This window comes from Nicotiana tabacum, chromosome 1, assembly GCF_000715075.1.
Source record: "Nicotiana tabacum cultivar K326 chromosome 1, ASM71507v2, whole genome shotgun sequence".
NCBI lineage: Eukaryota > Viridiplantae > Streptophyta > Magnoliopsida > Solanales > Solanaceae > Nicotiana > Nicotiana tabacum.
The window spans coordinates 1,687,603-1,714,696 of record NC_134080.1 but is presented as its reverse complement, the minus strand read 5'-3'; the positions used below and the strand labels follow the sequence as shown (position 1 = coordinate 1,714,696).

Below are 27,094 nucleotides of genomic sequence, written 5' to 3'. Positions count from 1 at the left end.
AAAATTCATATATAATATATGTATAATTGTATATAATCAAGGGAAACTATCAGCTATGTCCATTTATAAGTAGTTCATTACAAAAATTGGTCAATTTATAAAATATTACTAATATTAGCCAATTAGCTATTTATAGCAAAAAAAACGATTAAATTTTTTACTTTCTTTTGAGTGGATATTATTAGAACAGATTGGGTACATCTTAAGGAGCTTGAAACTCATTTTTGGGACGATTTAATGGAGTTTAAAGCTGAACATGAAAAAAATGATATGTGTATCATTTGTGTATCACATATGTATCATATGTGTATCAATTGTGTATCACATGTATATCCATGTATACCTGTATGCGTGATATATGTTTGATACATGTGTCGCAAAAGGATTTTTTGAACTCGATTTAATTACGAATTTTGATACCAAACTAGTCCAAATCACCTCCAATCTTCCTCAAATTTTGTATATTGACTTATCTATATGTTTTCAATGAATTTCAACTATACCCATTGAAAATGGTCCCTTTTTGCTTAGATTTTTGGAATATTATATATATATATTTTTTATTTCATCACTCTATTTGCTACCTCATCCATGAAATTTCCTTTCCGTCTTGAAAGGAGATTTTTGCATGTGATTCTTTGAGAGAAAAAACCTTAATTATTTGTTTTTTCAATTTTTATATGTGTTTGACTAGTTTTGGTAAGTCTATGACTAATGACTAGAGGTTGGTAAGTTGAAACTTATTTGAGATATTTCCGTAAGTTTTCCTATAATCAATGTATATGTATACTGGCTATAAAAATTAATTATAGAATCTGGTCGACTATTTGTGTAACGATCCCTCCTAAAAAGAGAAAAATACCGTGTATGGCGGTTAAAAAAAGTATTAGCCCAAAGTTTTGCACGTAACCCGAAATATCCAATCGGGTAAAACTAATATCAAATTGTAGTCCATCACAAAAGTAAATTTTGGTGCTAATTTTTTTATCTTCTCAACACCAAATTGTTTTCTCTTTCTTACTTTTTTATCTTCCCTAGATAGTTTTCCTTCCCAATACAAAATTATTTTCTCTTTCTTACGTATCACACTTACTTTTTACTCTTTCTATATTTTTTTTTTCTTCAATTCTTTTAATTCTAACACCTTTTCCCCACTTTATTCCTGTTAACATTAAAAATCTTTGATTGAACATAAAACCTTATTTTAAAAAATCAAGATTTTTTTCATCAGCTAACAATTATTTTACTATTTTCCCAACAGTAATACCTTATTACATTACAATTAAGTCTTTGATTCAATGGAAACAATAAGCTAGCGTTTGAACATAAATTTAGTTGAAACTTGAAAAAATAATTTTTGAAGTAGTTTTGAAAAAAAAAAATTGAAAGTTAAAATTATGTTTGGACATATATTTTATTTGAAAAAAATTTGAAGTTTTGTAAGTGGGAGAACAAGTTTCACCCAAAATCTACCCTAAACTAGATTTTGGGAACTTGAACAATAATTTCAGAAATTTTTCAAAAATAGATCATTAATCTATGAACAAACAATGTTTTCAAAAAAGATTTGAAAAAACGTTGCCAAAATGTATGGCCAAACGAGGCCTAAAAATCAAAACTTCTTACATCAACTTTAAAAAATATCAAGTGTTGCTCTATGACCAAACAAAGGAGTGAAGCTTCTTTTTACATTAAACCACACGCCAATCCTTTTTTCCCTTCCCTCCAAAAGGTTTTCTTTCTTAGGAGTTCTCACACATAATTGGTGGTGATTTTCATCTCCTTTCTTTAGTTAATTTCCAAGTTCGACTTAGTCTTTTTCAATCATATAAGTGGAAAACATAATAGTTGAGAAAAGTTCAATTGATTTTCAACCAAATCCAAATTGAGATTTCATCGTGACAGTATTTACAATATTTTACTATGTTAACTTGAGAAGGTGTATATTGAGAAGGTGTTAGTAATCCAACATTATTTTGCAATGTATAAATATTGTATCCTAAGTTCGACAGTGTATCCTTAGTGTATATTGAGCCTATCTCGAGTGTGCTTGTGTATCTAAAGTGTATATATTTGTGTACCCCAAATGTATTTTGTATCGTGAATGTATAATCTGTCTGAACAATGTATCAAAATTGTATATAATGTGTATTTTCTAATATGTAAACATAGTGTATATAAATTAAAAATTTCGAAAGAAAGATTTCTAAACAAGAAAGAAAATATTTTCGGGTTTTCATTTTTGGAAACTTTCGAAAGAAAGAAATATTTTTGGATTTCGATTTTTTTATTTTGAATTTTTTGAATTTTTGGGAGAAAGACTTCTAAAAAGGTGAAAAATATTTTGTGGATTTTTGAATTTGACATCTTAAAGAAAGACTTCTAAAGAAAGAATTAAAAGAGAATATTTTTTTGGGATTTTTGAAAATTAGGGGCCGGGCACGATGAAGGTTGCCTACGTATCTCATATCTGGTGAGAATCAGACCCGCGTAGTTTGTAAATATTTCAGGAATAGGATGACACTTTTTTAAAAATGCAGGCTTATTTTGTAATAATCTTTTTGGGGTAAATATCGATATTTTCCAAATCAAACATAATGCACAAGTAGCACATAGGATGCATCAGGATGGTCTTGCAATTCTCGAGTACACCTGTCCTAGACGAACCCAACCCCTATGTTGAGTTCCCAAAGTCAAATGCACATGACGCAAACAAACGTTCCTACTAGGGATCCGACATGAAGCTATGTTATTCTAAGTTTAAATCCTAGGGGGAGTGTTTTAGACCTGCCTTACCCAAGCGGATAACTCGAGCTGAGGTGGGGGCACGTACTGGGAGCACGGAAGTCTACCCGGCCTAGTTACTTGACCCAACCTTGTTCTGATTGGTATGACTTCTAACAGAAAAGTGGGTCACGCGCACGTGTGCGCCATAAATTCAGAAGACCCAGAAGGGAGGCGTAAGAAGACGGTTTAATACAATTCAAATAATATCAAAGTGGTAAATAAGTGGCAATTAGCACATTAGGCCCAAAAACACAGTAATAGCATCAAATTAATAAAGCCAAGTATAGATCACATTACTAGCTCGAATTCAAACTCTGAATAGAAGTTCTGGGTTATCATCCCCAGCAAAGTCGTCAAGCTGTCACACCTCCTTTTTCCCCGAGGAAGAGGAAAGAAAGGAGTTTTTCCAATTTAAGTGACATTATTTGAAAAGGAATTAATTCATTTGTATTTAAGAGTCGCCACTTGGAATAAATATTTACGGTGTCCCAAGTCACCATTTATTTTAAAATTCCAATTCAAGGAAATTGACTCTGATTAAGTCTGCGAAACACAGAAGACCGGGTAAGAAATTCTGTTAACTCAGGAGAAGGTGTAAGGCACTCCCGAGTTCCCTGATTCTAGTACAGTCGCTTTAAATAATTATACATGGCTTGACTAATTCTGAATATTTTATGTTCTAGAGAAATTTATGCACTTTTGCCTTAAACCGCTTTTAATTGCTTGATTATTTGAAATTATAGAATTATCTTGAAACGAATCACGCGTACGTGTATTCATTTTGCTTAGTGTGTCAGGAATCATGTCACGTGTATGTGTACGCAATTAATAACACTTTATTGTTTTTAAGATTGTTTTGTCAAAGTTGCGCAAACGCATACTTTGCAATTAATTTGGGAAATCATAACTATATCACGCGAACGTGTACATAATCATGATAACTTATTGGTTAACATGCGCCTAAAGCATACAAGCTTATTCAGAGTATTCCGTTTATTTATCTTTTTTGATCCTTTTTTAGATTCGAGACATTTATTAGTATATATCTTTTTACTTATTACAACGAGTCTTAAATTAGTTCCTAACTCATCTCGCTCCCTATTTCAACATATGTAAAGATATTCCAATCTTAACACAAATATTTGAATATGGCATTAATAAATAATAGAGAAGACAAAACATAGGAAAACAACCATTTTTGTATTATACTAATTGCAGATTTGCACAATGTGCAGTTCGTCCAAATGTAACATCACTCCTACTATAAAGTATTTATCAAACTCAAAATTAATTTCCTAAGATGACTTTAGCAAACTTTCGAAGTTCCAAACATATTAACATTATTACATTTTTATTTAGAGAGACAAGAAATAAATAGAGGCTAACTATAACATTGTGATTTTAAAGTCTTAAAAATAAAATATGACTGAGAGAAAACAATTAGCAAGGAAAATAGATTCAGAATGATGAAGCTTTCCTACTGATATGCTTCAATTTAAACAAAACCTACCTTACATTAAATTATTATTATTTTTAAATCTAGAAACTTTAAAGAAGTACTTATGCAAACATTCATCACTGAACTTAATAAATAAACTAAAAAAAGTAATCAGCTATCATATTATTTGTGTAAATAACTTGTAAAATTCACAATTACAACCATTTAATATATAAGAGCATGGATACTAATTTTGTTGATAAAGAAAGACTAAAAAAATTCAGCAACTCAAACAGTAGAACGAAGAGAGGCTTTAGGGAATTAAACGAACATATCTCGTGCCAAAACAAATGAAAATCAATATTTTAGGTTCAAACATTTCTAAAAAAAATGAAAATTTTACCCATGCTCTTTACTAGAACAAAAAATCCTTTTCTAACAAATTCGCTATTCAATATAATAACTTCAACAACTTAATAACATAAAATTTAACACATTTCATACAAGTTCTTCAACAAAACTTTAATTCATAATACTAAAAATATTAGAATAAACAAGAAAACGCAGTACTTCACCTTGAATAAGCAAGATCTTTTTAGTAGATGTAATGAAAATTCACTGTAAGTACAACTTCAATTCCGAAAAAATCACACAGATAAATAAAAAATCTAGAACCGCGGCCGAACATCAACAAACTCGAGTAAAGAAAACTCCACTCAAGAACTCTAATTTTTAACAATAAGATTGTCCAGAATGACATTAAGATTGTAGGTTAGGGGAGAGTTGTGAATATTTCTACAACACAATAGAGTGAGACTAGCCAGTTAGAAGTTAGACTAAGAATGTCATTAGTCGTCTATTGATGTAGGGCTTTACCTGCTAGTTTTACTATACCAGCCATCTATTTCGTATTTCGTATTCTGTATTTCATATCTCGTATATTGCTGTTATTTTATTATGCATTTTTATGGTACTAATATATCGGCTACTGTTGTTTTTTTGAGCCGAGGGTCTCCTGGAAACAGCCTCTCTACCCTTCGGGGTAGGGGTAAGGTCTGCGTACATATTACCCTCCCCAAACCCCACTTGTGGGATTATACTGGGTTGTTGTTGTTGTTGTAAGATTGTTCAGAATATATTTCACCCTCAAAAATGCCATTTTCTTTTCTTTCCCTCTCCCCCCCCCCTCGCCTCTCTTCTTTCTGTTCCAAGATCAAATATGTTATATATATTAGTTGTTCACAGTATAAAATTTGGGTGTGGTCAAAAATTAGTTGTTCACAGTTGCAGATCTACTCATTTTCGAATTAGTTTTTCAAATTTCGAGGAGAATTTTTGTATTTTTGGCTGCTGAAGTAAACTGTAATTTTATTTATTCTCCATTTTTCAACAATTTTGCTTACTATTTTCGTGTTTGATTATGGCGGATGAAAATATTACCAACGGCTGAGGTTTATGACGATGCGCCGGTGGAGATCGCCGTCGACGAAACATCCGATGCTGCGTCGAAAACCTCTGTACTGAAACAGAAGATAGCGGCACTGGAGCAAAAGAAATCCCAGCTTCTTCACGAGAACGATGTGGTCAAACAGAGAATCGAGAAACTGAAGAGCTCAATCGAGAAATCACAGAACAAAAATTCGAATTGCTGAAGGAAAAAGGTAGAAAGCAGTACTTTTGGGCTAGCCACTGGAATTATTTTGGGCTATAAAATGTGTATTGTAATGTTGGGCTACCGGATGTTATAGGTTTGGCCCGAGTGGCTATAAATGAAATTTGCTCTCCTAAAAACGGCTGTTCGTGCACTTCGCCCACTATTTCCTGGCCCGATAACTTTGAGCCCGTTTGTCTACCCGCTATGGCCCAGTCCGGAACCCCACTGGAATTCAGAAGTAAGAAGCCCGTCATCTTCTTCCTTACAAAAAAACCTTCGCGGGGTTTCCAGAGAAGTGCAGGAATTTTTTTTTTTTTTTTTTGCTCCCATGTAAAATTTTTCCTGTCAGGTACTGCTTCATAGTTTTGATCTTTTCTCTTGAATTAAATTATTGCTTTAATTGTTTGTTATGGGTGAGACAATTTTAACATCCGAGGCAGCCTCAAGTTCGTCCCAGTTGAACTCGTCATCCCGTATAATTTGTCGGGTGTAAGTATGACGTATTTTTTGCTTTGATTTTAATATCAGTTTCTTAATCTTGCTTAATTTAGTTTAATTTTAATTTCTTTAGCAAGTTGTGAGCTTTTTTTTTTGCTCAACCCTCAATGGGTTTATTATTGATTTTGGTTTTTGACTTGTTGTGCTCGAAGTATGCCCCTTTTGTTTGCTTTTTTTTTCTTGTGGCTTTTCTAGTTTTTTTTTGTTTTTTTTTTTGAAAATCAACAACAATTTTGTCACAAATTATTAACTTTGCCAGCAATTGGGCTGATTGTATAAATTAGTAATATTATGGTTTGATTAAGGAAAAAAGAACAACAACAACAACAACAATAACAACAACCCAATAAAATCCCATAAGTGGGGTCTGGAGAGGGCAAAGTGTACGCATACCTTACCCCTACCCCAAAACCCTAGGCTCAAGCAGACGAAAACAGAATGAAATCATGCATTGGTAATGTCTCATAGCACCAAAGCTACTGATTTGAAACTTCAGGTTCAAATTGCGATTTGTACATTCTAGGATCAGAATGCTCACTGCTCAATTGCGTATACCTAATAGGTTCAAAAGTTGCATTTTCTTCTTGGTAACCCGCTTGACCTGTTTAAAATTCACCAAGTGGAACTTATGTGGATGTATCTTGGATGAACTTTTCGTCATGCCTTAACAATTTGACTAGTTCCCTATTCGGGGATATTAGAGCGCCTAGACAATGCCTAGCTTAGTTACATATTATGCTTGTACAAATATGGACGGGGGCAGGTTTAGCATTTGAGTGATTGAAGTGACGACCAGACATGTCACTGAATAGTCCATCTGAAAATTGAACAAGCTACTTGACAGTTTCAAGTAAAAATCCTCATTTTTGGGGTTATTCAAGTCTCCCTAGAAAAAATTAAACAAAATCTAATACTTTCCTCTGATTGTATTGACGTCGAATATGTTTTTTCCTTCATTGTGGGATATGTGAAGGTTGAAAAGATTATTTCAGGTGAAAGGGGCATCATTTTATGATTGAGAATCAATTCCTGGATTTGAACTCAATTAACATGGAAGTTTTACCTACATATTTCTTTTATTATATAGCTCCTGCCTATTGTAGCCGATGCTAGGAGATACAAGAAGTTTTTCACTTAGCCCAATATGTTGACTTCGTCATCATCTATGTTTTGAACCTGCCTATTTGACAATCTACTATGCTAGGCACGTGAGAAGTATTGGTTTCTGAGGTAATCTTGGTAAGACCAAAAGCAAAGTTGTAGTTAGGTGGTTGAAACTGTTGTGGGTATGCGTATGCATGTGGTTTCATTGATTCCTATAGTAGCTTTCCTGTCACTCATTCATTATAATAGGGAAATTGAAAATCCGATAGTTTCATGGTTAGCAAGTTACGTGTCTATCAAAATTGTGAGTGGACTTTGGCTAAACTAATAGCAACGTCTACTTTTTGTGCAGTTGTCAAAAGCAATTTTCGCAGTATACCTGCCCTCGATGTAATACCCGGTATTGCTCTCTTCCTTGTTACAAGGTGAGTGAGAGATTCATTCCTTGTAGTGAAGAAGCTTGAAAAAGAAGAAGGTGATATTCTGCAGTTTACTATATCTTTCTAGTCTGCCTATGCTGAGAGTTGTTATTATTAGCCTGTGAATGGCTATAAGTCCAATATGTCGTGGAGACCCTTGTTATTCATCATTCCTGATTTTTCTTAATGGTATTTTTGGCAGTCTCATAGTCTTCGTTGCACTGAATCCTTCATGAGAGAGAATGTCATGGGGGAACTACAACAATTACAATCAGATGAGGGGAGTAAGCAAAAAATGCTGGACATACTAAAACGATTCCACTCAGAAGATGAAGCAGACGCCATGGATGGAGATGGTAAGCATTGCTTGTGTTGTCTGCAATAATGAATTTTGTTCCTGCTTGATGCATTTCCTAAGAATGACATTTCATTAATTATTAGGCATGTGTATTGCTATCTTATTTGTTTAGAGGAGCAGTATGGAGTATTGTTTTTGTTTTTTACAATCTTAAAAAAGGGCAGTCTTAGGGTTCAGAGGAGGAACACTGATGCACCGGTGAGAAGGTGTGAACGATTGGCTGTGGTGGGTACGAGGAGAGGTAGAGGGAGACCTAAGAAGTATTGGGGAGAGGTGATCAGGCAGGATATGGCGTGACTTAGGGTTACTGAGGACATGACCCTAAACAGGGAATTATGGAGATCGAGCATTAAGGTTGTAGGTTAGGGGAAATTATGATTTCTTTTTACAGCGCACTAGAGTGAGACTAGTCAGTTAGGAATTAGTCTTAGGATGCTATTGATCAGCTACTGATGATGGGCTTTATCTGCTGTTTATTAGTATACCTTACATCTTTCTCGTATTTCCTGTATCTCTTATATTGCTGTTATTTTGTTATTTTATGGTATTTATGTTATGTTATGGATTTTATGGTATTGTATGTTATTTTATTATGAGTCTATTGATAGTACTAATATAGTGTCTCTTGTTGCCTTTTTGAGCCGAGAGTCTCCTGGAAACAGCCTCTCTGCCCCTCGGGGTAAAGGTAAGGTCTGCGTACATATTACTCTCCCCAGACCCCACTTGTGGGATTACACTGGGTTGTTGTTGTTGTTGTTGTTGTTAAAAAAGGGCAGTCTTGTGCACTAAGCCCCGCTTATTTACAGTAAAAGAAGAAATTATGTTGATACAATTTTTGTTGTACTTTACAACAAGGGGGAAAGTTTGATTTGCTCAAGAAGTTTTGTTTTGCGGGATTCTTCTTGTATTCCATGTATTGCATTGCTTTGGGATGTGGATGTTCAAATGAATCTTGTACGATACTCACTCTAGGTTTTATTTTTATTATTTTAATGTATTATTATTATTATTATTATTCATTTTCTTGATAAGGATACTCCATCCAGGTTATCATACTGTCAACAAAGTTGGTGAAATTGAAGAACTGACATAACATGTTACTATTGAAGACAAAATGAATTAAGGTTTCTTATTTTGCTATGCAATTTTTAACTTCATTTTTCGCTTATTGGTTTTGTTGCATCAGATTCCCCATTGTCTGCGGAGACTATTCAAAAAGTTCTATCTGGTATGTTCCTGAAATATCATATTCTGTTGCTGTTTCTTTTTCTCTTTTACATTTTGGGCTCCAGGGGAGGGGTGCAGCTGGGTTATTTGTCCTTACAACTAATGTTTTTCTCTGATCGGGGATGGGGTGGTGGCTGCTTCCTTTTATTTGCAGGGGAGGAGATAAATTTTGATGATCTATCTGCTGAAGAAAGGAAACATTTTCAAAGAGCCGTGGCCTCAGGAGAGTTAAGCAAATTGATTAAACCCTGGGAACCATGGTGGTTGAAGCCTTCTGCCAGGAATATATCTCTTGGTCGGGATGGAGCTCAATTAGTCCAGCCACTTGTGAGGGAGGATGCAGCTCTATCTTCAGAAGATGACATAGAAGGTGGTCCTTTACACGGCATTCCACTTGGCCCCGACTCTCCATTACCCTCAGTTTGTAAGCTCAGTGCAGCCAAACCATCCCCTTTATTGGCTATTCACCTTGTTGACATCATGTACAGTTATTGCTTTACTCTTCGCCTCTACAATGGTGACTGGCAATCAGATCCCATAGGATCAGCCACGGTCTTGTTGAGCGTCTCTTCTGTTCTTGGTCAAGGGGGACAACCAGAGACACTGCTGGAAGCTCTATCGCATTGCCTGGAGCAAACGTGTTCACCGGCTTTCAGACACATGGGTGGCTTACAATTTGCGTTGGGGCTAATCAATGATACAATAGCCCTTTTTCATCTCAAGGGTCCAGCCGTAGTTTGCTTACTTTGCGATCTAAGGAGGCTAGTTCAACACGCAGAGAAGGATTTGAAGTCAGAGAAGCCTCGCAAGTCCAGAAGTTCTGAAATCAAAACAAAGCTCAAGTCCGCTGAAAGGAAAGTTTATTTTATAATGTGCTGGGCTCACGAGCAGCCACGAGAAGCATGGTCTTCCTTAGCAGCCATTGTCGAGGCAGAGAAGAGCCGACTAGTGGATGTCATAGGGAGTAAGACAAACCTTCCGAAAATGGAGAAAGTACAAAATGAGGGCAAGCCTCTGATTAAGGAAATCGAATAACTGACTATTCTTTCATGTATTTCCAGAGTTCCTGTCCCGACGCATTAAGCTCTCGCTATGTGCGGGGTCCGGGGAAGGGCCGGACTACAAGGGTTCATCGTACGCAGCTTTACCTTGCATTTTTGCAAGAGGCTGTTTCCATGGTTCGAACTCATGATCTCCTAGTCACATGGTAGCAACTTTACCACCTACGCTAAAGCTCCCTTTAAATTGCAAAGATCTCTCTGTTACTTATAATTTTTCTAGATACATAGTGGACAGAGACAGACGTGATACTTAAATTAATGCTTTAAGTCTTGGTTCTACTTTTGAATTGTGTCCTTTTGGTCATTGGATGTCTCATGAAGACGTGTTCCTAATGTAGTAATGTACTTTACACGTACACGCTGTTAGTGTAATTAAATTTTCTGGTAAGTATTCTCTTCAATTTTGTTGTATGTGACTAGGGGTGGCAAACATGCGCATCATGTCGGATATGGTTCGGGTCGAAAACGGATAAATTATCCGACTGATACATATTTGATACGGATAAAAAATGGAGTAATCGGATATTATTTATGACTTCTTGAATATGATCCATTTTGGGAGAATTACTAGTCTTCCAAACTTAAGGAACCCCCAATTTAATATTTTACAAATGTAAAAGTTGAACTCATTAATTATCCATTGGTCATCCATTTTCTAAATGGATAATGTGGTTCTTATTCATATTGGACCCATTTTTAAAAAGTTCATTATTCAACCCAAGTTTTAGCGGATAATATGAGTGGATAACTGTTTTCTTTTAACCATTTTGTCACCTCTATATGTGACTGCGTGTTACTTGATTCAACATCGAAGCTTAGCTCATATCATCTTCATACTAAATATAAATAGAACTGAAAAAATATTGATATTAATTCTTTTAATTAAAGATAACTAAACTAAGCTTGATAAAATATTACACTCTTTTTGTTTCAATTTATGAGAACCTTTTCGGAGGATGAAAGTCAAATTAACTAATTTTACGCCAACAATAAAGTCAGTCAGTCAAGCCTAATCTTCGACCACACCCTTAACACTAATTTAAAAGCATTGATACACGAAACCTGGAATAATGAGCTTCGGCAACAGGATCCGGACCCCTTCCAAGAAGCTAGTTGGACTTGGATATAGATTTTTTAGATTTTTGAAATAAAATTCTCAAATTTAGAAATTAAATGAAAAGTACTATAAGTCACAAGACGTGGAACTATATCTTTGGTTGTGAATAGTGATAGAGTGCTAGTGGTTAGATAGCCGGTTGCATGTATCTGAGATAGGTGACTCGAAAAAATTTGTGCTTGAAAAGTACTATAAGTCACAAGACGTGGAACTATATCTTTGGTTGTGAATAGTGATAGAGTGCTAGTGGTTAGATAGCCGGTTGCATGTATCTGAGATAGGTGACTCGAAAACATTTGTGCTTGATATAGCTCATGGTTCATGATTGAAGCCTTTGCCTCGCATATGAGATGTGAGTTTCTTGGCCCTAATGAATCTTTACCAGATATTATCTCATCTTTATTGTCTAGTTGGCATTAGGATAAATCATTAATTAACAAGTTATAATATTTAATCATTTGCATAAAAAATATAATGGCATTAAAAAAATATTTATTTGACTTTTCAAATAGTAATATAACATTCCCACATACAACAACAACATCCCATACACCTTTTCATCACCTACAAAAGACATATCTCCCGTGGATCTCGGAGATCCCTCTTTCTCGGGTATTTCCTGGGTCAAGTATTCCGCTCGTCCTTGAAAGAAGCAAGCCTACTCTTATTCATGTATAATGCTTTCTTTAAGGATATCTTTCTTTTCGTAAGCCCACAAGGGATTTCAAGAAGTCTAGGAAAAAATGCAATGAATTGTTTCAAGACCGACTCGAATTGCTTTTTTTCTTTTATTGAATTGATCCCACTAGAACAAAATTAACTTGATTGATACATGTACATACACCTAGCAATTCAACATAAAATTCAAGATATTTCATCGAATCATGGAATGAAGAGATTTTACTTGTCTCCTGAACTAAATTCTTGGAGAAAAAAGAATTTTCTTCTTGATGCCGCTTACTAGAATAATCTCACAAGTGGGGTATGGGGAGGGTAATATGTACGCAGTCCTTACCTCTACCGAGGGGCCGTTTCCACGAGACCAATATAACATCCCCACATGAGAATGGCAAATTCGTAATTCCAAAGGATGTAAAAGGCATTTCTGGCTATAAAATAGAATCAATGATTCACATCATATTCTGGCGACTCAAACGTCGGGTAAAACTGATAAAATCCAACACCATAACAGTGCAAAGAAGCTTCGCGATTTCTGTAATTGTCATTTCATCAAACACTTCGCAGAAGAATACAGAGCAATCATTATCCCTCAATTTTACACATAGCGAGTAAAATATAGCCGGAAATTCAAATTGAATTGGACAATACGATAAAAATGAGCGATGTAGCTGATAAAATAGCGTATTTTCAAGCGATCACAGGTGTTGAAGACACCGATTTGTGCACTGAAATCCTCGCCGCTCATGGCTGGGATCTCGAACTTGCGATCTCTACTTTTACCTCATCAAACTCTTCAGAAAATCACCACTCTGCCACTGACTATACCTCCGAACCCACCACAAGCACGAATCTACAACCGGCAGAAACCGGTCTCGTCGCCGGTGGAACCGCCGAACAACCACCGGGATTAGCTTGGAAAATTATTACTCTTCCGTTCTCCATCATTTCCGGTAGTCTAGGGTTAATTTCTGGTGCTTTAGGGTTTGGTGTATGGGCTGCGGGAGGTGTACTTTCCTATTCGTTGAGAATGATCGGGCTCAATTCGGGCCGTAATGGCGAGTCCACGTCACCTTTAGTATCTGTATCTGCATCGGCTTCAGAGGCAATGAATTTTGTGAATATTTTTGAGAGGGATTTTGGGAGTATAAGGCCGAATTTTATTGCTGAAGGTTTTATGGATGCTTTACAGAGGTCTAGGCATGAGTTTAAGCTGCTTTTTGTGTATTTGCATTCGCCTGAGCATCCGGATACGCCTATGTTTTGTGAAAGGACTTTGTGCAATGAGGCATTGGTGGCATTTATTAATGAGAATTTTGTTTCCTGGGGTGGGAGTATTAGAGCTAGTGAAGGTTTCAAGATGAGTAATAGCTTGAAGGCGTCAAGGTTTCCCTTTTGTGCTGTTGTTATGGCTGCGACAAACCAGAGGATTGCTCTGCTTCAGCAGGTAAACAGTGAAGTCTGTTAGGTGATTTTAATAATATGATTGTTTTGTTTTTTGCAAATTGTCAATGTTCTGTTAGTGTATGCATTTGGATTAATAGAGAGTTCATAAAGGAAACAATTTCTAGAAATGGTCTGTATCAGGCAAGTGTTGTTATATTGCTTTGCAAGTTGTCGATATAGTGTTAGCATATGAATTTGGATTGACTGAGAGCTCATAATGGAAATAGTATCTAGAAATTGTTTGTATCTTGTCTAACTCGTTTCGGGGAAATACTTTAGTTGAAGTGAATGCCATATTAAATCCTGGCTTAAAGTTGCTTTATTTAGTCAAAGACTAGCTTTAGATGAGGGAAATTATGATTCTAGATTGAATTTGGATCAGTAACTTGAAAGCAATCAGCACAATCTTGGACAAACTAGGGATTGCTTGGAAATTTTTTTTAAACTTGGGGGTGTTCACGAATCTTTGATTCCTTTTTTTTTTTGGTGCATGATAGAGCCGTCTTTAGCTTATTAACCACATAGGACATTGGAGAGCAATGCATGTCAAAATATAATTTCGTACTTAATGGTGTGGCATGATTTGATTTAAGGACTTTGGTTGACTTGTCAGGTCGAGACAAAGCAATGACAACATTGAACAATTTGTCAACCACCTTAGTTTATCATAAAGCACTCCTCAATTTGCCATACTTTGTTTTATATGATACTTGTTTCCTAATAAGTAATGAGGTCAGTGCGGAAATCAGTAATGCCTAGCTTAATGTAATTTTCCTAGATGTCTATTTGTCCACACACAGAGCATATGGTCGGTTTCTTCTGTCACTAATAAAATATGACGAAATGAGAGAATTTGGAATAGAACTGCTGGTAAATTCAAGAGGATCTAATTGTCTATGGGATTGAAGTATAGTTACTTACCTGACTGCAATTAAGTTGTCTGGTTATTTCTGTTAACTTCTATACTACTGTTGTACTAGTATACAAAAGTTCCTTTTGAATCATTTTCTAGAGTTAGAGAATGATCTAAGTGCAATAACTGTTGTATGCTCAGTCAGCTGATTTTTGTGATTTTGGGTATGTAGGTGTCATATGGTTGTGACTTGTGTCCCTCTTTGTTATGCTGAAATAGTAATCTTTGAAGTAGAAAGAGAAATGGTGGATCCTGTGTTTCTACCTCATTCTTTTCTTATCCACATAGTTACACCTTTTGCACCAGCTTGAATATCAGGAAATATATAAATACACCACTACTAACAACAATACCTCAGTCCCAAACAAGTTGGGTCAGCTATATGAATCCTCATTTCTTCATTTAAGCTCAACTCATAACATCATCATATAGGAAATATATTAATCAAAATAGAAGGATTTTCCTACTGATATGATGTCTAAAACTGTCGTAAAAAAGAAACAAACTTTGTTACACAAGCTTCCTTTTATCATTGTCGGAACAAGGTTTTAGTATTTCTAAGTATCAAGGTTCTATTTTTTTTTGACCTCTGTATGCTATGTACTCAGTGTGATGAAATCGGTTGTTGTTAGAAGCGGTTTTATCAATTTTTGCACATTATTGCCCACTTTGGTTTTACGCTTCATTGTCTCTTTCACCTTAGTATTCGTTAAGTTTTTTACCACCCTCTCGTTGTAATTTTTGTCGCAAGAATCCACTCATCCCGACATTGACTAGCAATGGTGGCACACATACTGCATGTAGTTTTTTAAAGGCGAAATACATAAATGGCCCCTTTAAGTTGTCCACAACAATCAAATAGACACCCCAATAGACCCATTTACCTAGTAGACACCTCAAGTTATTTTTTAACGTGTCTTATGCACACTTGTGCCTGGCAGATCTTATGGGTGAATTACACTCGCGAATGATGTGGAAAGTTAACAAATCAAAAGATGACACTCGTAATTTCTTAAAAAAATCTAACTTATATTAATAGAAAAGGAAAAGAGAAACACAATATTAATAAAAAAGCAAAACCCAAATGAGACCCCTCCTCTCCCCCAAACATCTTCTTCGTCACCACAGGCCATCTTTCCACCAAATTGGACCGTCTTCCCCTCCTTCTCCCTCAGCCCAAACTTCTTCTTCTTCTTCATAGCCCGCCATAATAAGAAGACTTGAAGAGATTAGTAGTCCGGTGGTTATTAGGCGGAGAGGTGGTGGAAACAGTGAGAAAATACTAGTTGGGTGTGTTGTCTAAGAGTATTACTTTTCAAAAGGATGAAAAAATATGGAGATCCGGCCGGTGAATTGAAGGTGGTCGTCGAGTATAAGTGGTGTTCTTGTGTAAGAAAATAACGTCCGCTTATTGGAATTTGGAGCTAGATAAACCTATCTGTAAATTGAAATACATGGAATCAAAATCCAAAAAAACATATATTTTGATTGACTCATAACTAAAACCATTTCATGTTGAATTTCTAGTTTTTTTTTAAATAATGGATTTGCTCATCTGAAAATTGTGCTGGGACTTCCTTTACATGGTGAAGTGTGGCGTTGAGATTAGTGGGTTAAGGTGCAGAGGACATTGGAAGAAAATTTTGGAGAAGAAAGGGGGAGGATAAGTGGGCTCCACCAGTTAAATTAAAAAAATAAATACAATTTTTGAAGGCTTCACTTGCTGCAACGCGAGTGTAGTACACATATTTTGCCACGTCAGTTTGAAGAGTTTAAGAGATGCGCTGAAAAATAACTTGAGGTGTCTACTAGATAAATAGGTCTGTTGAGGTGTCCAGTTGATTGTTGAGGACAACTTAAAGGGGTCATCTATGTATTTCGCCTTTTTAAAAATATCACTTTTCAGTTGTTTTAGACAATAGGGCACACTTGAAGTATTTTCTGGTAGAAAATTTATCTTTTTTAGATATCTGAATTTACTTCTATCAGAAATAAAAACTTTTTCCCCTAAATCTCAAGCCTAAAGTTTACCTTTCACTTTTTTATCCATCCTTAAGTGAGTAAAAGGGCGAGTATTATCATGTCATATTTCCTAAAAGCGCCGGTTTTCAGCACCAAAGGATTATCGTTGAACACACTGTTATCTCTGTATTGAAGTGAATTGATCCTTCTTTATTCTTCCAGCACACTGCTTCATCCTGTTCCATGCTTCATTAATTAGGTTGTTGGAGAGGTAAGCATGTGGTATTCCTTGTTGCTGCTATATGACAATGTCAAAATTGTATTCGTGAATTGTGTTAAGATGCTCTGTTGAGTCTGATCTTTTGGTCAAGAAATAATATCAGATGAGAAGCTTTATTCTCTCTGGGTTTAGCTGCTTGTGTGGGGTCGCCTTAAGCATATCTGTACTCCTTGTTTGCTTAGGTTTACTGTTGTTATCTTTTAATCTAGGAGGAAAGGTAGTGGTTTTCTAGCTAAAAGGTGAATTGTTGTGCTCTATTACCCTCATGGAAACGGAGCTTTGACCTCCCTGTTCCTTTGTATAGGTAATATGTTAATGATGTTTGAAGTCCTAGGTTTGAAGTTAAGCCCTTGAGTGTGGTCTCTCTGCTTCTCGTTTTGTCCCTTGTAATTGTCTTAGAAAACATAGCATTGATTAGCACTGGTTAGCGTCCGGCAATTGTTGTATTTTTGCTTAGCGGTTTGGCTTAGTCTATTTGACATAATTGGAAATGTTTTGTCATTAATTGGGACATATCATGTGAACATTCTTTCCCGTGGTTTTTGTTAGTTCTGTACTTCCTTTCTAGTGCTTTATCCTGCTTAGCTATCTGGCTAAAAGTAGCTGTGCAAGCTTTTTTCCGTTTGTCGGCGAAATCCAAATCTAGTTGTATTTACTACGTTATATACCAAAAGTAGTGCAAAATCATACCAGATATTATTTGATGTTTTGTGGCAGCAAACTTACTGCACTGGTTTGAGGTCTTGTAAATTATATTCTGATGAACACTATGCAGGTTGAGGGACCAAAATCTCCTGAAGAATTGCTTACTGCACTGCAAAGGGTGCTTGAGGAAAGTGCACCTGTGCTTTTTTCTGCCAGGCTTGAAGCAGAAGAAAGGAGAACTAATATACGTTTGAGGGAGGAGCAGGATGCCGCTTATCGCGCTGCGCTTGAAGCTGATCAGGTAAGTACTTTAGGTTCTAAATTGGCTTTACAAGTTCAATCTTGAGAACAGGGAAAAAGTAATTTGTGCGTTTCTGAACTGTTTGTCCTATACCAGGCTAGAGAGCGTCAGAGGAAAGAAGAGCAAGAGCGGCAGGAAAGGGAAGCTGCTGAAGCTGAAAGGAAGAGAAAGGAGGAAGAAGAGGCTCGTGAAAGAGCAGCCCGTGAAGCCACTGAAAGAGAAGCTGCATTGGCTAAGATGCGTGAGGAGAAATTACTGTCACTGGGCCCTGAACCTGATAAGGGTCCTGATGTTACTCAAGTAATCATCTTGGTCTTGGTTCTCTTATTTACCTGTCTATCAGTATATTATCATAACCGTAAATATGTGGGTGTTTCTGTTAGTTTTAAGCATGCAAAGAGGAAACCTTGACATTAAACCGCATATGTTGAATGCAGTAGAAATACCTTGCGAATATGTTGAATGCAGTAGAAATACCTACTTCGCAGATGATTAAATTATTTGTTGTTTTCTTGTATCCTTCAGGTTTTGGTAAGGTTTCCTACCGGTGAGCGCAAGGAAAGGAGATTTCATTGTACTACAACCATACAATCTCTGTATGACTATGTTGATTCTCTGGGATGCCTGGAGGTTGAGAGATACAGCCTCGTGTCTAACTTCCCCCGCACGGTGTATGGTTCAGAGAAGCTTGCTCTGTCCCTGAAGGATGCTGGATTACATCCTCAGGCCAGCCTTTTTGTTGAGTTGAACTCATGAGAACAACATGCTGAATAATGGAGTCTATTGTGCTAGAGATAATAGCTTTTGCTGAAAATGTGTCTGCCAATCAGAATTTGCAATGAATTGAATTATATGCACTATTGTCTTGTTAACCTCGTTAGTTTTCTACTACTTTCTCTCAAAGTAATGGATAGTTGGGAACCATGATATATACTTTACTTGGCAAATTCAGTTGTAACTGGCCACTAAATGGTTGACCACTTAATCTAGCAGGATATATTTGAACGAAGCCCAACATATAATCCCCCTTGCGAGATTTAACCTGGCCCGTATAACATCTCAATTTAAAATTAAAAGAAAAAGTGAACAAGTATTTCTTTTAATTTTGCACAAATAGCCGACCAGCTTTATGCTTCACTTTTTCTAGCCGGTATATATTGATTACACACATTATATATGAACTTTACATACATTATACATCCGTCGACTATTTTTAGTTTAAGAAATTAAGTGGGTATTTATTTGGGTTAATTCTTCTTGGTTGTTACCCAACCTGTCTATATCCAAGCAACCATATCTGATGGAACTCTTTACTCATTTTTCATCACACTGAGGGATCGTTTGGTAGGATGCATTAGATAAAATAATGCATGCATTAACTTTGTGTATTAATAATACCTTGTTTGGTAGACATTTTGAACCTATGCATTAGTTATACAAGCATTAGTTATACATCCTATTTGGTATTATCCTATGCATAACTAATGCATAGAAAATAATGGTATTAGCAATTCAATGAGTTTTAATGCATGCATTAGCTTAATTAAAGACAAAATTGTCCTTCAACATTTATGCTTGATTAAATTATGCTAGTTATTATATTGATGGAAGTTTAAAATAATCCAAATAGTGAGAAATAAAATTATAGCCCTAGTAAATAAATAAATACTTAGCATATTTCCTTTTTTATATATAAATATTTAGTTCTATTTTACAATATAGGTAGACAAATTAAATAATTTTTTTAAAACTTTTTTTCATATAAAAATATTTCTCAACATATGTTCCATTTAGAAAGTTAAAGTGATGGATTGATTTTGAGGGCATTTTTGTAAACAAATAATTCTTTTAGAAATTGCATAATGCTTTAATACATCAATCAAACAATGAATAAGAAATATGTCACCATAACTAATATCAGCATAACTAATACACCCTATTCAGCATTATTCTTATGCACCCTACCAAACGACCCCTGAGTGTTAATGTAACACATGCCTAGGTGACATGTCCTAATGCTTTTTATACGTGATATTTATCGTGAATTGATTAGTTTTATATTGTTTTAACCTACCACAATGTTTCTCCTTCATCTGTAAATGGGACCTGCGAATCGGCAATGGAAAAGACTTTGAAAAGACCAAGTATATTAGCATAGGTGTAACTCAAGGCCTGCTTCCTACCTATCTTAAGGACCACAGTTATATGATCATTTCTAAATAAGGAAAGACATCTGAAAATGATCATTTCTAAATAAGGAAAGACATTTGAAAGACATTGTCACAATATTCTTCAAATACTCATTCAAACAAGCTGAATTTGGCTATAAAATCCCAGGCATTATTACAGAGTCACATTAATATTCAATCTTGAGAAGTTTTGAGCAATACAAATCACCACAATTTTTGCTAGAAAAATGACAGGAAAAATTTAAAGAAAAAACAAGAAAGAGAACACAAGCATATCATAAGTTACACAACACTGGTCATATCTTGCTATTGTTGGAATGACAATATCTGTGTAAATCAGTCAGCTGCAACTTGGTACTAGCAGCTAATCTCTTTTAAGGAAACCAAAATACCTTCCTCACAAGTTCACTGCAAAACCCAAATTTGAATTCAGGGCTCGTTTCTTCCATTGTAGAACAGAAAGATAGACAATGTACATTAAAACACACAGTCTAAAGAGTCGAACAAATCAACCGAGGAATCAAATTCACTTTGAGAGACCTAATATTATTTGTAGTTCACCTTTACATGTTTGTCTATTTCACGAACAGTACTGATTTAGTTTTCCTCTTATATCAGGAAGGAATAAGCAAATAATAGCAAGAACAAACAACCATGAACCCCCCACACCCTAAATTTTTTTTTTTTTACGCACAAAGGGTACTAAAGAAAACTACAGCAACAACAAACAGCAATGACAAACACTACGAAGCCCTCATAAAAATGAATTTTTAACAGGATTGTCATAGCAGGAGTAGCCAAATTCAGAATATGAACATAGGCAAGCTGTATATGGATAGTATGTGCTCACTAATGAAATAAGATAAACACAACATACAATGGCTAAATTACTGCATTGACAGAGACCACCGTTAGAAGAGTTTCATAGAACCATTTTCTACTTATGCAATGATTTTTCTAAATCTTTTCACTGACCATTTTCTAAATCTTTTCACTGAACCATTTTCACTGACAAGAGGGGTTGCTCTGATGGTAAGCAACCTCCACTTCCAACTAAGAGGTTGTGAGTTCGAGTCTCCCCAAGAGCAAGGTGGTAAATTCTTGGAAGGAAGGATGCCGGGGGTCTATTTGGAAACAGCCTCTCTACCTCAGGGTAGGGGTAAGGTCTGCACCATGTATATCATAATTAAAAGGCCGTACAACAAGCACATGCAACGAATGTAACAAACTCTTTATCACAGTCCACAATATACTCCTATTTAGTAGTTATACAGAAGAAATCCTATTACAATCAACAGGTTAATTCTTACCTAATGATTCAACACAGTTCATGATCAGAAGGCAAAATATGTAATGGATATTGAAAGTTCATTGTTGATGATTTACTTACTTGAATCAAAGGCGTAAACTTTAAGCATGTTGTTTCCCAATTCCTCATGCTTTTCCTGGATCTGCTTGGCAAAAGTGACAAGAGGATGACAGCATTTATGTAACTCAATTAGCTGCAGCGTCACACTATCTGCAAATCCTTCTGGGATTTCTTGTAAGTACCTGCATTCTCTGATATATACATGCTCAAGGCATTGGAAATAATCATCGGTGGCTTTCCAATAAATAAGAAGCAGATCCTCAAGGAGTAAAAACTTCAATTTAGGGAATCCCATCTCTGTTATTTCCCACTCATCGCCTGAGAAGGCACGATTTTTCAACTCAAGCACCTCGAGATTGGGCAACTTGCTAAAAATTTTCATGCAATTCCATGGAAGACAAGTACGGGTAAGTGTCAATTTCTTGAGATTTGGTGGGAAAGAACCTGAACTTGGATTTATTAAACACGGCGGATAGTCAAAACCACAATAGAGTGAAACTGTAACCTTCAGTGCCTCGAGCTCTTCAAAATATTTAAGATTATTATGCCATCCCGTCTCACTATTAAATTCCTGTGCTTCACCAGCAATTTCCAATTTCTTCACTTTCTTAATCCCTTCAAATATTTCCTTAGTGCAACAAGAAGGTCTCAACCCATAAACAGTTTGTAAGTTTTCCAAAATCAAGTTCTTCGCCTCGTTTTGTGATGCCAGCTGAGGAGAGTCCAAATACATACACCAACAATGGAGATGCCTTAACTGAGATAATTTCCAAATTCCATTTGGTAAGGAGTACATTCCCCATATACCAGTGTGTATTGGACGAACAATGAGAGTTTGTAAATTCAGAAGTTTAGAAATTGGTAACTTACCAGGTTTCCTAATCCTCAATGCCAAATACCTTAGAAGAACTAGTTCTAGTATAGCTATGGGGAAATGGAGAATCTTCCTTTTCTCCATGTCCAATACCCTAAGAAGTTTGAAATGACAGCGATCTAGAATGATTTGTTTACAGTTGACAGAAAAGGAACGTAATTTACTATAACCAAAATCAGGGAATGGACGGCGAAAATAAAAGCGCCTTGATTGTAGTGACATCCACCTGCAGCCTTCAGGAATAAACCATAGAGGTCCATCAATATTGGTATTCACAAAATACAGAAGATTCTGTCCGTCGGCTTCTTTCAAGCAGAAATCATGAACAAGATCATGAATCATACATCTTATGATTTTACCATCCATACTTCTTTTGCTAACAATAACTAGACTTTTATCAATAAGATAATTTAAATGACTAGCGGCCACTTCTTCCAATCCCTCCATACCCTTTACCTTTAGGAGCCCTTCCGCAATCCATAATCTCTTCAACCTTTCCATAGAAATTTTACTAGCTTTTGGAAAAAGTCCAAAATACAGAAAGCAACCTTTCAGATAATAAGGAAGATGATTGTAGCTTAAAGCTAGCACTTCTGAGCATTGTTGATAAGCATCAACGTCTGCTAATGAGCTCAAACTTTTAGCTACTTTTCTCCACTCTTCCAATGTCCTCTTGCTAGACAGAAACTTGGCAACCACGGCAATCATAAGTGGTAATCCTTTGCAGTTTTTTGCAATGTACTTCCCGACATCCTCAAATTCAATTGGAAAACCTTTTTCTGCAAATGCTTTTTGGTAAAACAAATTCCAACTGTCATCGGGGCCTAGTAAATGCATCCTGAAAGGATCCTTCGGAGAGCTAGCATATTGAGCAACCTCAACGTCTCGAGTAGTCAACAATACCCGACTTCTTTTACCATCGTCTGGAAGACACAGTCTAATCTCATCCCAAGCGTTTTTGCTCCATATGTCATCCACAACAATCAAATACCTTCGACCCATTAAACTTTGTTTCAAGCAAACGGCTAAATCTGAATCGCTTTTCTTATCAAGGTCTTCTTCCTTCCCAATATTAGCATCTTCAAGGAGGCCTAAAAGCATATTTCTATAACTATAGTCCTCAGACACGGTAACCCATCCACGGATGTCAAAGAAGCTCAAAACTGAGGGATGAGAAAACAGCTTTTTGGCAAAAGTTGACTTACCAATGCCGCCCATACCTGTAACAGAGATGACTTCCAGTTCAGGCGAGTCTCTGGTAAGTTGACTCAGCATGTTTGCTTGTTCAATGTTGTACCCCACCATATCGTTCTCATGGGTTGGAGCATGCAATCGTGGTGAACTTGAATCACCAATCGAGGAATTTCCAGCTTGCAAGTTGTTGTTCGGACTGTGCTTGATGAGCTCTTCCTTGAGGGAATCAACATTTTCAATACCTCGTTGTAAGATCTCAAAAAGACTCTCGAGGGCTTCCTTTTGATGGAGTCCATCATGTTGTTCCTCCATTACCACCTTCATCTGTGATTCAACTTCATCTTCTGCTTCATTTGCTATGTCTCTGGCCTTTTCGTGCAAATCCTCCGTTTGTTCACCATCAGAATTATCAAGAAGCTCATGCAGAGAATCAACCTTCTCGTAGAGTAAATTCAAACTTTCCACATGAGTGTCCAATAGATCTAAGTTTGATAGCAAAAGCTGAAGCTGTTCTATTGTTCCCATTGGAGAAGTCAATGCAACGTATGCAGCCATCTCTCTCTGTACTTCTGCAGTAAAGGACCTTCAGATTAGCGAATGAATCAATTTGGACCAACAACTGCTGCGCTCCTCCATACAATATTTCAAAAATAAGCTACTTATCACCAAGGCAAATCGGAGGAAAAGGTACAAAATAACCATTTACAATCCGAATAGAAGAACATGATCATACAAACATATTTTGTGTCTTATATTACTTATCTTTTAGGTCTTAACATAAAAATCTCTTCTGAAATGACTGTTGCGTTTTTATTAAGGGGTGTGAATGGGAAATGGAAGAGGCAACTCTTGGATTGCACCTCTTTATCTCACCCTTTCATTGTCTATAAATTCTGAGGTTTGGCTTCATTTTTAACAAGAAAAATCTGAAGTTCTGTGATTTGAAGTGCCGCTATCACAGAATAGTTATTCCGTTCTATCTGGGAGGAATTAATGTGTATACCTTGGGCAACAGTGAGGGGATTAAATTCCTTAAGGACACACTGTGAATTCAGTGGGCTCGGAATTATTTTACGATGTGTTTATTGGACTATCGTTTGTTTGCTGGTCTGATTTTCTGATTTTGAACACAGTAATACCAACAATGAGTCATATAACTATAACTAAAAACATCTGTAATGGGTCAGATAAGAATTATTGAACTATGACAAATTGCCATTTCGATCCGCGTAGACATACTAAAAGAAGAATAAAATCAAACTAAATACAGAATCTCCATCATGATGTCCGAGAAATTTTAGTTTGAGTCTCGTATGCCATGTAATACTTGTACGAGGCTCTTATTTAGTGACACGTGTAAATTGTGGGCCCATTTATTAAACTTCTTCTCCTTCGATGTAATTTCTTAGGCAAATACTCCTCCCTTTTTCTCTTTCTTAGTTCATTTCTGTTTTCTTAACACTTTATCTTCCTCCTCCCAACAGACGGGAAAATTTTATTTTGTGTCTCATACAACTGACACTAATTGTATGAGGCAAATTTTTTATCTCACAGTTTTGTGGACCCAGATTTTTGTGGACCCAGAAGTGTAAGATTTGGGTCCACAAATTTATGAGACAAAAAGGAGCCTCATACAACTAGTGTAAGTTGTATGTCACACAAAATAAAACTTCTCCAACAGACCTATAACGTTGCCGTCAACCGCCACGTCCTGGTTCAGGAATTTTAACCCGATTCATTTTCGGAGTACGCGCGAAACGCGCTATCTGTCGGGGTTCCCCCGACCCTTAGGATCGACTAACCCATGTGCAAGTGCTGTTCACATGGAACCTTTCCCCTCTTCGGCCTTCAAAGTTCTCATTTGAATATTTGCTACTACCACCAAGATCTGCACCGACGGCCGCTCCGCCCAGGCTCACGCCCAAGGTTTTGCGGCGGTCGCTGTGAGCTCCGCATTTCATGGACTACTTATACATTTTTATTTTAGTTGGGACCTTGGAGTCTCTCTCGCCCACTCCTTGAGGTTTTGAGAAACTTGACCCAAATAAAGTCAATTTGTTGCAGAATTATTTTTAGAAAAAAAAAATGTTTGTTGAGAGGAAAAATCTGACTTTTTTTTTTTACTCCAGCTCTTCCTAACAGTGAAATCAAAATGAAAACAAAATATATACCAATCTTATTTGAAATTTTTTCAGATGTATTGTTCTACATCTTTTCATTATTTCCATAGATAAAAAGAAGAGAGAAAGAGGACAGAGGAATTAGAATAATAAAACAAAGCGTAAAAGGGACAATGCTAAAACTTAATTATATATCAATATTAATGGTGCTTTTTTTTACTTTTCTGATTTTTTCTTCTTCTTTTTTTAAAGTGTTTTATGCGCTTGACTTTTGAGTGTCTTTGAAAAATTAGAGAACGAACAAAAAACAATGAAATCTAGATGGAAACATTGAGTTAAGGAGTTGCATGAATTTGGAAGAGGAGAGAGTAAAAGAGCAACGACAGGGAGTTGGCAAAATTTTACTAAAAGTGGGACCCAAAATCCACGTGGCAAAATTCTATAGGAGTCTCATATAAGTTGCGTCTGCCACGTAATAGGTGGGTAATAAAATTTCTCATGATGTCACATTAACCTACAATAATTATGCTCTTTTAAAGAATATTAGCAACAAAATTACTAGAAAATGACTTTCTCATATCAAACACAGTATGACAGGAGTGAAGTTAGAGCTCTGACTTACAATTACGGATTCGACAAAACCCAATAACTTCGGTCCAGACTCGTTACTTGTGCTAAAAAATCTATTTATTATATATAAATAACTAATTCAGAACCTGCTAATTTAGAACCAATAGACGACACAAATCAAACTCTAGATGCAGCAATCCAAAATAAGTGAAGCATAAACAGAATGATATGTAAATTGTAAAATAAGAGAAGCACCTTAATTAAAGCAGAGATCTCTCTCTTGAATGTGTTTACCTCCAAGAACTTCCCACTTCCCACCTTGCTCTCGGGGAGACTCGAACTCACAACCTTTTGGTTGAAAGTGGAGAGGCTGTTTCCAAATAGAACCCCGGCATACTTCCCTCCAAAAACTTGTCACCTTACTCTTCGAATACTCGAACTCACAACCTTTTGATTGAAAGGAGACTTACCACCTTATTCTTCGAAGACTCGAACTCACAACCTTTTGATTGAAAGGAGGGGATGCTTACCATTCTGCCTCAGTTATGTTATGAAAGCTTCTTTATAGAAGAGAGTAATGATTTTTTTCTTTCTCTTGGGAGGGAAGTTTCCAGGGGTATTTTGGGAATTTCAGGTCTATCTTTCTTATCCCTGGACACACGTGTTATTTATCTGCACTGGTGGCCCCATTTGATTGGATTCGACTCTTGAAGGAAAATTTTATTTTGTATAAGTTGTATTAGATAATTTTTTGTTTCACAGTTTTGTGGACCCAGATTTCTGTGGACTCAGAAGTGTAAGATTGGGGTCCATAAATTTGTGAGACAAAAATGAGTCTCATACAATTAGTGTAAGTTGTATGAAACACAAAATAAAACTTCTCCTTCATG

General features: G+C 36.1%; 3 protein-coding genes across 11 annotated transcripts; 2 read left to right on the top strand and 1 right to left on the bottom strand.

The window, feature by feature from the left end:
• Nucleotides 1-6,144: 6,144 nt before the first annotated feature.
• On the top strand, nt 6,145-10,934 carry LOC107769344 (uncharacterized). 5 transcript variants are annotated; one of them, XM_016588549.2, is made up of 5 exons: nt 6,145-6,368; nt 7,834-7,906; nt 8,103-8,256; nt 9,445-9,486; nt 9,640-10,934. In XM_016588549.2, the coding sequence occupies exons 1-5, from the start codon at nt 6,289-6,291 to the stop codon at nt 10,518-10,520; spliced, it is 1,230 nt and encodes a 409-aa protein (XP_016444035.1). In that variant the 5' UTR covers nt 6,145-6,288; the 3' UTR covers nt 10,521-10,934. The 5 variants fall into 5 exon arrangements, with proteins under 5 accessions (XP_016444035.1, XP_016444036.1, XP_016444037.1 ...); XM_016588550.2 differs by having other exon boundaries at nt 6,154-6,368; nt 7,834-7,956; XM_016588551.2 differs by having other exon boundaries at nt 6,303-6,368; nt 7,834-7,881.
• Nucleotides 10,935-12,803: 1,869 nt separating this feature from the next.
• Nucleotides 12,804-18,812, top strand: LOC107769345 (plant UBX domain-containing protein 10). Its single transcript, XM_016588552.2, has 4 exons — nt 12,804-13,788; nt 17,718-17,888; nt 17,985-18,188; nt 18,414-18,812. The coding sequence occupies exons 1-4, from the start codon at nt 13,000-13,002 to the stop codon at nt 18,642-18,644; spliced, it is 1,395 nt and encodes a 464-aa protein (XP_016444038.1). The 5' UTR covers nt 12,804-12,999; the 3' UTR covers nt 18,645-18,812.
• Nucleotides 18,813-20,154: 1,342 nt separating this feature from the next.
• On the bottom strand, nt 20,155-26,759 carry LOC107769346 (putative late blight resistance protein homolog R1B-16). 5 transcript variants are annotated; one of them, XM_016588553.2, is made up of 3 exons: nt 26,460-26,759; nt 21,468-24,083; nt 20,155-20,485 (listed from the first exon to the last, which is right to left on the bottom strand). In XM_016588553.2, exons 2-3 carry the CDS (start codon nt 24,067-24,069, stop codon nt 20,475-20,477), a joined length of 2,613 nt encoding a protein of 870 aa, XP_016444039.1. In that variant the 5' UTR covers nt 24,070-24,083; nt 26,460-26,759; the 3' UTR covers nt 20,155-20,474. The 5 variants fall into 5 exon arrangements, with proteins under 5 accessions (XP_016444039.1, XP_016444041.1, XP_075082032.1 ...); XM_016588555.2 differs by having other exon boundaries at nt 26,499-26,759; XM_075225931.1 differs by having other exon boundaries at nt 20,406-21,243.
• Nucleotides 26,760-27,094: the final 335 nt, after the last annotated feature.